The 9,848-nt window shown below is 30.6% G+C and overlaps 1 protein-coding gene across 1 annotated transcript; it reads left to right on the forward strand.

Moving 5' to 3' along the window:
* Window positions 1-2,367: 2,367 nt before the first annotated feature.
* Window positions 2,368-9,564, forward strand: LOC108762655 (uncharacterized). The gene is made up of 4 exons (XM_018509739.1): window positions 2,368-3,940; window positions 6,479-7,964; window positions 8,184-8,276; window positions 9,220-9,564. The coding sequence occupies exons 1-2, from the start codon at window positions 2,472-2,474 to the stop codon at window positions 7,962-7,964; spliced, it is 2,955 nt and encodes a 984-aa protein (XP_018365241.1). The 5' UTR covers window positions 2,368-2,471; the 3' UTR covers window positions 8,184-8,276; window positions 9,220-9,564.
* The last annotated feature ends 284 nt before the right edge of the window (window positions 9,565-9,848 follow it).

Genomic DNA, 9,848 nt, shown 5'->3' on the forward strand with positions numbered 1-9,848 from the left:
TTTGCGTAATATTTTGGTCTGTAAATTCATAACTTACTCATTGAAAAGAAGTTACTATATCTTAATAAATATTTTTTTTGAATATTGAAAGTAGACATTTACTTACAGTAAATAAATATTTATTCAATGAAAAAAACGCTAATTAAATTAATTTAATGGTTTTTGTTCAAACATATACATAAGACATTTTCTCATTGAACAAAATTAATAAGTTTTATTTTCAACTTCTTGAGTACAATGCTTGTCAAGTAATTGAGTGAATTGAATAATTGTCAGAATGATACACTGTAAAATATAAAACGTTAATTTTAACATTTTTGCATGTCTCAGAAAATCCACTAAACGTCTCTTTAAGTTAAAATTAATATTTTATTTTTTCAAGTGTATAATCTCATCAGTATGACGTAATGGGAACCAAGATCAGAGTGATTTCTAATTTACCATGATAGATTTAAAGATAAAAATAAAAAAGTGAAAATCACAGAATTGTAGAATTTAAAGATTATGATGAGATACTATCAGTAACAAAAATCATTTACTATAATAGATGTCAACATATATGTACTATCAACAACATATTTTAATAAATGAACTTCTTTGTTTTTGTTAACACTACTACTTACATATGTACTTTACATATGTTACGTAATCTGCTGACGACTAGTTAATACATATATACTTATATTTCGATGTAATATACCTACGTGAATTTCATTAGCTCTACGTATATACGTTTATGTGAAATTGCACTATCATTCCATATAATTTGTCATTTCAATACTGATACTGAATTCAACGATTAAGTATTTGTATTATCAATAAAAAGTAAGCATAATCAATTGAGATATCAAATTAAAACCCGTGACGCACTCTAATAAATTTATCAGTGGAATACTTGTTGATTTTATTTACTTCATATCAACAAAAAATAATAAAAATAAATGCAACAAACTTCTTAAAGATAAGAAATATATGATAAAATAAGATAATACGTCTTATATCTATTAATGATATAATTTCTCATAAAATATATATTTTATAAAATTTTATAAAAAATTTTATAAAATTTTGTTCTCATACAAACTGGATAACTTTTCATTATTTGTCAAATTAGAACAGAAAATTTTCAATGGAATTGATTTAATTGAAATAAGATAAATAAAAGGCATAAAACTACGAACGCAAGATGTAAGCAGCGAATAAATATGTATTTAAAGAGTTAAAATATTATATAATTAGACGTTTCGGTCTTAAATCAGACCATCTTCAGTAATAAAAATATAAATCAAAATGAGAGTTATAAATAAATATTAAATTTCGCAAACATTAAGTAAAAAGTCAATAAGAAATAAAAACTAGTCAACGCAAATTACAATTTTCTTGATGTGAAGAATTTTTTAAAAAACATCTCCAAGTGTTCGAAGGCGCAGATTCGCAGCAAGTCAAAAATGTAGTCAATTAAGTGGAAAGTACATCAAAAAGTCAAAATGAGTGAGTGTCCGCGGTGTGAATTATTGCGCACAAAATTTCCCGATTCTAATGTAAGTATAAATAAGAAATTAAAATAACAGAAGAAAAAATAAAAATTAAGTTGTAAAATATAAAATAAATTCGAACACTTGGAGATGTTTTTTAAAAAATTCTTCACATCAAGAAAATTTGCGTTGACTAGTTTTTATTTCTTATTGACTTTTTACTTAATGTTTGCGAAATTTAATATTTATTTATAAATCATTTTGATTTATATTTTCATTACTGAAGATGGTCTGATTTAAGACCGAAACGTCTAATTGTATTTTAACTCTTTAAATATATATTTATTCGCTGCTTACATCTTGCGTTCGTAGTTTTATGCCTTTTTCTTATTTTGTTTAAAATTTGAACTACGTTTTGACCTAATTTGATTTAATTGATGCATTTTTTTAAATAAAATTAACATACACACACACACACACACACAATATATACAATAATTTATAAAGTAAATTCGAAGCAACATACTTATATACATTACATATTTTTTAACTTATTCGGTCCATCATCGAATGATAATTTTAGTAAAAAACATCGTTTCATATATCTATCAAAATAAATAAAAGAACATTAAATTTATATAGGAATATGCTTCAGTCTTCAAATTGCACATTTAATATGGTCGAGTGTGTGTTACATATGTGCAAACACACAGCATACACAATAATGATTTATTGATTTGTATCGAGTAAAGCAAGAACAGAATAACACAAATAGCATGGATAGCGTCATCCCGGACACGTCCATAATGTAGCTTGAAAGCATTTACTTCACAATGATTGCTGGTATATTGCGACGTAGGAACTGCTGCAACGAGCAGTTGTACGTAACGACTTGTGTCAGCAGTATCGCTAGTGCTTTATATATAGTCAGTCACATTTTATCAACCGTTTAAAAAGAGATTATAGGAAGATCTTCTAATAACATTTGTTTATGCCATGGAATATTGGTCGATACTACTATCGATAGTGATCGGTGTGATCAGCATTCATTATTTTTTTAAAAATTATAACTTTTTTGAAAGAAATGGTATTATACACTTACCGCCTCTTCCATTATTCGGATCCATGATATCGATGGTATTCCGTCGAATATCATTTTTCAATTTCATGCTGAAGATATACAATTGCTATCCAAACGCCAAGTACTTTGGATTCTACTTCACGACGACTCCAGTCTTTCTGCTTCGCGATCTGGAACTCATTAAAACCGTTCTTGTTAAAAATTTCGATGCATTTCCAGATCGTCGTGGTTTCGCCGACTTTAACAATCCTTTATTTGAAAAAAATTTGTTTTCTCTTCACGGAGATAAATGGCGGAACGTGAGGAATCTGTTGAGTCCATCTTTTACTTCCAGCAAGATGAAAATGATGTTCACATTGATGTCCGAATGTGCTGTGGATTTTGCAAAATTTCTGTCAACATTATCAGCAGATAAAGGCGGTATAAACATGAAAGACGTCTGCTCTAAATATACAACCGACGTCATTGCTACATGTGCATTTGGAATCAAAGTCAACTCTATGAAAGATCCAACAAACAAATTCTATATTTACGGCAAGGAAGTGAATAACTTCACAGTCCTTCGTGGTATAAAGTTCTTTTTTCTTGGAACATTTCCAAGACTCGGGCGAATTCTCAATTTGAAAATTATGAACGATTATGTTTCGGACTTCTTCAAGGATATTATAAGGACTACAATCGCCACCCGTGACGCAGAACACATTACACGTCCGGATATGCTGCAGTTGATGATGAATATCAGAGGCAAAGAAGGTCGTAGAGAACTAGACATCGATGACATGACTGCGCAAGCGTTCATCTTTTTCCTTGGCGGTTTCGAAACCAGTTCAACCGCAATGTGTTTCGCAGCTCACGAAATTGCAGCTAATCCAGAAATTCAGACGAAATTACAACAAGAAATCGACCAGGTTTTAGAGGAGTCGAACGGAGAAGTGTCTTACGAAGCTATTAATCGGCTCGAATATTTAGATGCGGTGATATGTGAGGCTCTTAGATTATATCCACCAGTCGCAGTCTTAGAAAGGATTTGCGAAAAAACTTTTGAATTACCACCCGCATTGCCACATGAAAAACCTTTTATCATGAAAAAAGGTATGCTTGTTTGGATTCCAGTTCTTGCAATCCATCGTGATGAAAAGTATTACGATAATCCGGAGAAATTTGTTCCACAAAGATTTTTAAACAATATGCGTAATTCTTCATGTTATATGCCGTTTGGATTAGGACCGAGAATGTGTATAGCTAACAGATTTGGCATGTTGGAAGTCAAAGTCTTGCTTTTTCACTTATTAGCACGATGTGAACTGAAACCATCCGTGAAAACTACGTTACCAATGAAATTCCGCAAAGATACACTAGCAATGGTGCCGGAGGATGGATTCTGGTTGAATATTCAGCGTAGAAGAAATATGCATTCTGTATTGGAATCTACAGTAATGGGAGCCGCAGGAAACATTTCGAATACGTAGTAGTAACATAGTATACATTTTATAAAAAATTATAATTATCAGTTCTTTAGAGTGTTTTAAGGCATGGTACTTTTTAGCACCATTATTAAATTGGCGATCAACATAATTTGTAATGTTATTGATAGCTTTAACTCATTATTGTGTTTTATGTCCGACAGACCTCGGCGTTCAGTTTACAGAGCTGATTAATATGTATAGAAATTTTCGGTAATAATTTAGAAATATTAACATTATTTAACACAAACTGTTTTATTTACAAATATGAACATAATTTAGACTATTATAATGATCTGTTTTATTCGAAAGAGTATTCCTTGTTTTATTTGATTTAATTTTGTCGAACTAAATTTTACTTATTACAGAAGTTACATTTGTAATAAAAACTATGTTTGTAATAGAAATTATCCGTGCATATTTATGAACACACATATTACAGTATTTTATACTGTTTTATGCAGTAATAATAACGTCAAGATCATATATTAATTATTCAGTGCGAACATCAATAATTAATTAAAATTAATAAATTAATAGTTTTGTAACTCTAAAAATAACTTCGATGTAAATAAAATATCTATATAAGCCTTTGCAGACGGTAGTGCATAAATTACATATTCATAAGGGGGGGAATATAAATATATAAATATAATATAAAATATTAAATTATTTAGTATAAAACATTTAATTTTTGTTATAAACAACTCATTTATCTAAAATAGTACATATCATTAAGAGGTTAATATAATATTTAAAATTTTTTCGATTTGCCCAATCATTGAGTCATGTCCACTGACTATCCACTAATACATTTATGTACCTTATGTATACGAAAGATTGCACAATGATTCTACATAATTTATTACTTAGATATCAATAAAGTCAACAATTAATCATTTGTATTGACAAAATAATAATAGTAATGTAATTTGTATTGATAATAAGTAATAGTAATTATAAATGTCGAATTAAAACAAATTAAACACTTAATTTTATCAAATTGATAACTAGCACACTGTGTGAAATTGTTACGTAAGTCTTGATATCTTTATCGACGCTATTGGATTAACAAACAGTGGTAGAAGAAAATGTAACGAATAAACGTAAAGATAAGAAATACAAAACATAAAATAGGTAATAACAAAGATTTTTATGTTTGTATATAATGCTATTTTATAATATATTAGATTTTATAAATGAGGTTGTCCACGGTACATGGAGGCTTCTGTCCAGGAGATGAAACCTCTGAAATCAATAAATTCCAAGTCAACCAGTATTGGCTAAACTTGGGAAACTTCAAACAGGATTTTTCAAATTTTTCCTGTTTAGAAAGTGGAATTTAATATTGGACGATTAGTCAAATATCAAACTTCACATCATATTTTAAACAAAATCGATTTAATAGAAGTTCCATTTTCGAAACTTGAAATCCCATGTAACGTGAGCTTTCCCTTTCTCATGTAAATTGTATAACTTTTTATTATTCTTCGAATAAAAATAGAATATTTTCGTTGCAATAGGTGCATTTTCATTTGATAAAATTCGTTTTAAATATACACAATAACATATAAAAGCCTACAAAAAAATTTTATACATTTTTTTATTTTATTCGATTTTATATAATAAAATAATAATTCCAGTAAAAAAAAATTTTTTTAACAACGTTTCATATATTTAGAAATAATCCCATAATAACAGCGTTAAGTACAGTATCTATATGCGCCAATCTTTGAATTACAAATTGAATATGATTGTGTAAATTTCTTCATTTATCTTCTTACATAATCAATTTAATTCTACATATCTAAATATATCAGTAATGCGCATTCCAGTCAGCTTGTAGCACGATTAATAACATGAAGAGAGTATAAGAACTTCTTATACCCTCTTCATGCTATTAACCGTGCTGCAAGCGTGTTAGAACTCGCATCATTGATACACACACACACACGCGCGCGCGCGCGCGCGCACACGCACACGTATATGGTATATATAGGTACACACAAATGCACACACGCGCATGCGCGCGCATGTGAGTGTGTGGGTGTGCTACATATCACGAATATAAAGCATTCACAACAAAGATTCATTGATTTGCAACAAACAAAGTACGTTGACTGATTTTATATAATGTGCTTTCGGAGAATGATACTAGCTGTTTGTGTCATTCTTTCTTTATTGTTCATTAAACCAAGGACAGATAGCGTCATCCCGAACGCACACATAAAGCAGCTTGAAAGTAAGCACTTCACAACGATACCGGTATATAACGAGATAGGAATTACTACATGAGCAGTTGCATGCTACGACTCGCCTCGGCAGTACCGCTAGTGTTCTATAGATAGTCATATCTTATCAGACGTCTAAAAAAAATTGTACAGAGCTTTTCAAATAAAATCAGTTTGTGCCATGGAATACTGGTCGATATTATTGTCGATAATAATCGGAGTGATCAGCATTCACTATCTTTTTAGAAACTTTAATCTCTTTAAAAGACATGGTATTCCACACATACCACCTGTTCCAATATTCGGATCCGCGATATCGGTTATATTTCGTCGAATATCATTCGTAGATTTCATCCAGAAGGTATACTATTTCAATCCAAACTCCAAATATGTTGGATTCTACTTCATGACAAATCCAGTATTGGTGATTCGTGATTTGGAACTTATTAAAAATATCCTTGTTAAAAATTTTGAAGCATTTCCAGATCGTCAAGGTTTCTCCAATACGAACGACTTTTTATTCAAGAACAATTTGTTTTCTCTTCATGGAGAAAAATGGCGGAACGTGAGAAATCTGTTGAGTCCTTCTTTTACTTCCAGCAAGATGAAAATGATGTTCACGTTAATGTCGGAATGTGCTGTGGATTTTGTAAAATTTATATCAACATCGCCGGCGAATGAAGAAAGTATAAACACGAAAGATGTTTTCTCAAAATATACAAACGACGTCATCGCTACATGTGCGTTTGGAATCAAAGTCAATTCTATGAAGGATCCAACGAATAAATTTTATGTTTACGGCAAGGAGGCGAGTAACTTCAGAGGGGTCATCCGCGGTATAAAATTTCTTTTTCTTGGAACTTTTCCCAGATTTAGCCGAATTCTCAATATAAAGATTATGAACGATTATGTGTCGAATTTCTTCAAGGATATTATAAAGACTACAATCGCTACTCGTGATGCAGAACACATTACACGTCCGGATATGCTACAGTTAATGATGGATATCAGAGGCAAAGAAGGTCATAGAGAACTAGACATCGACGATATGACTGCGCAAGCGTTCATCTTTTTCCTCGGCGGTTTTGAGACCAGTTCAACCGAAATGTGCTTTGCAGCTCACGAAATTGCAGCTAATCCAGATATCCAGACCAAATTACAACAAGAGATCGACAACGTTTTGGAGAAATCAAACGGAGAAGTGTCTTACGAAATCATTAATCGGCTGGAATATTTAGATGCGGTGATAAACGAGACTCTTAGATTATATCCACCAATCGGTTTCTTAGAAAGGATGTGCAAAAAAACTTATGAATTACCATCCGCATTGCCGGATAAGAAACCTTTTATCATAAAAAAGGATATGCTTGTTTGGATTCCGACTTTTCCAATCCAACGTGATGAAAAGTATTACGATAATCCGGAGAAATTTGATCCAGAAAGATTTTTAGACAATAAAATGCACAATTCTTCGTGTTATATGCCATTTGGATTAGGACCGAGAATGTGCATAGCTAACAGGTTTGCTATGCTAGAAGTTAAAATTTTGCTATTTCATTTATTAGCGCGATGTGAGCTGAAACCTTCTGCGAAAACCGCTTCCCCAATAAAATTTTGCAAAGATGGGCTGCTTATGCCGGAGAGTGGATTTTGGTTGAATATTCAGCGCAGAAAAGATGTACATCCTGTGCTAGCATCTTATAGTTGTGAATAAGTAAGCTTCGGAAAACATTTCAAATAGTAATAACATAAACAATATTAAGAATCTTTACTTTAGACCGCATATGTGAGAAACACAATCAATACTAGAAATTTAGTAATAACATAATTATTATAAAAAAATTACAGTTATCAGTTCTTTGGAATGTTTTAAAGTGCGTTTTAGCATCGTTATTAAATTGACGGTCAATATAATGTTTTATATTATTTTCAGCTTCAATTCACGATTGTGCTTCAAGTCCGACAAGTCGAGCCGGATCGTAGTTTGTAGAACTCTGAAAGATATGGTTATAAATTTTCAACTGTGGTAAATATATTTATATATATACATATATAATATTAACATTATCAAGCATATCCTATATTATTTGTAAATGTAAACATTATTAAAACTGTTATCGAAATTTGTTTTAATCGAAAAAATTTTCTTTTTTTATTTGATTTACTTTTATCAATCTAAATCCACTTACAAGAATATACATTTATTTTCCATGTTCGTGATCTTCATAAATAATATACATATATTATAATATTATATGTGGTAATAGAAAGCAAAATCAAGATTATATATTAAAATTATTTGTTGGAAATATCAATAATAACTTCCCGTACATCAATGGCGCACGCACACTTACATAAACTTTCGTAGAATAATAACGTTTTAATGAGACATTTAAATTTACTTCTAAGAATTCAATGTTGTTTCTTCGTGTAATTTACTAGTCTGTAACCTTTAATTTCGTAAGTACAGATTGTAAAAGATTATTAAACAAATGTCGCGTCTTTGACAGCTCAAGACGCCATATTAGACTAAGAAGTGATAAAAAAAGATCATAATTAGAAAAATTTTTGTCATTTCCAGCATAAATTCCAAGACACATATATAGTATGTATAATAAACCCTAATTCTATAGAAGAATTTTCAAATTTACAAAAGTAATATATGCAATACCGTTCTACGAAAATTATTGTATTCAGTCAGTAAAATAAATGACTTTAGGATCACCTAAAGCCTATATATGTCTATCAAAAATTGTACAACCATTCTAAGGCCCAATTTTACAATATATGGTTACCTAAAGATTAAAGGTAACCAAGAAATTTATGAATGAATTTCATTGATGTATATATTAATAATATCTGTTGGTAACTTTTAATCGTTAGATAACCATATATTGTGAAAATGGGCCTATGTAATTTATCATTTAAATACCAATGAAGTGAAAAATTAAGTATTTATATGCGTCCAGCGACGCCATATCTGCGCAATTCCGGAACACACGTAACCGAACAGAGGAGCCGAAGCACAGGATTTCTTAACCTTTGCGGCACGTTGCCTCGAGAGATCTCAAGGATGTAACAATGACGGCATACACACTCGCATCGTGTCTTTCTTTCGTTCGTTCCTCCTGTTCCACACAAAGGATAAAATAAACAGATATGTATTTGTAACTCCGCTCAATAATTGTAACGAAGTAGCACTAAATAAACCCTGTATGGTCATGTTATCCGTCGAATGACAACAGTATTGTACATTCAGTCTGAAAGATTTCGTTCGTAAATTATTGAAGAATTTCCGAAGGATAAACAAATTATTAATTGGATAGACGAACGGTAATTAATTTTAAGTTTCCGATCATCCCATCTAGCATAAATCAATAAAATCGTAAGAGAAATAATTACAGATATCAGATTAAATCTAGCGATGCAGTTTCATCAAATTGATATGTTATAAATGACTCGCTGCATAAAATTGTTATGTAAATCTTGATGCCCTTCTTGACGGTATTCGTTCCACTTTAACAAATAAGGATAAGAATAAACGCGATGAACGAACAAAAAAATAAAAAATACTAGATAAAATAAAATAATAAAAGTT

This window comes from Trachymyrmex cornetzi, unplaced genomic scaffold, assembly GCF_001594075.2.
Source record: "Trachymyrmex cornetzi isolate Tcor2-1 unplaced genomic scaffold, Tcor1.1 scaffold11, whole genome shotgun sequence".
NCBI lineage: Eukaryota > Metazoa > Arthropoda > Insecta > Hymenoptera > Formicidae > Trachymyrmex > Trachymyrmex cornetzi.

Bases quoted from the DNA above. Each gene is read 5' to 3' on its own strand.
- LOC108762655 (XM_018509739.1), top strand. From the start codon at position 2,472: ATGGAATATTGGTCGATACTACTATCGATAGTGATCGGTGTGATCAGC. The intron at 3,941-6,478 runs GTTGAATATTCA...CGGAGTGATCAG, and splicing joins GTGCCGGAGGATGGATTCTG to CATTCACTATCTTTTTAGAA.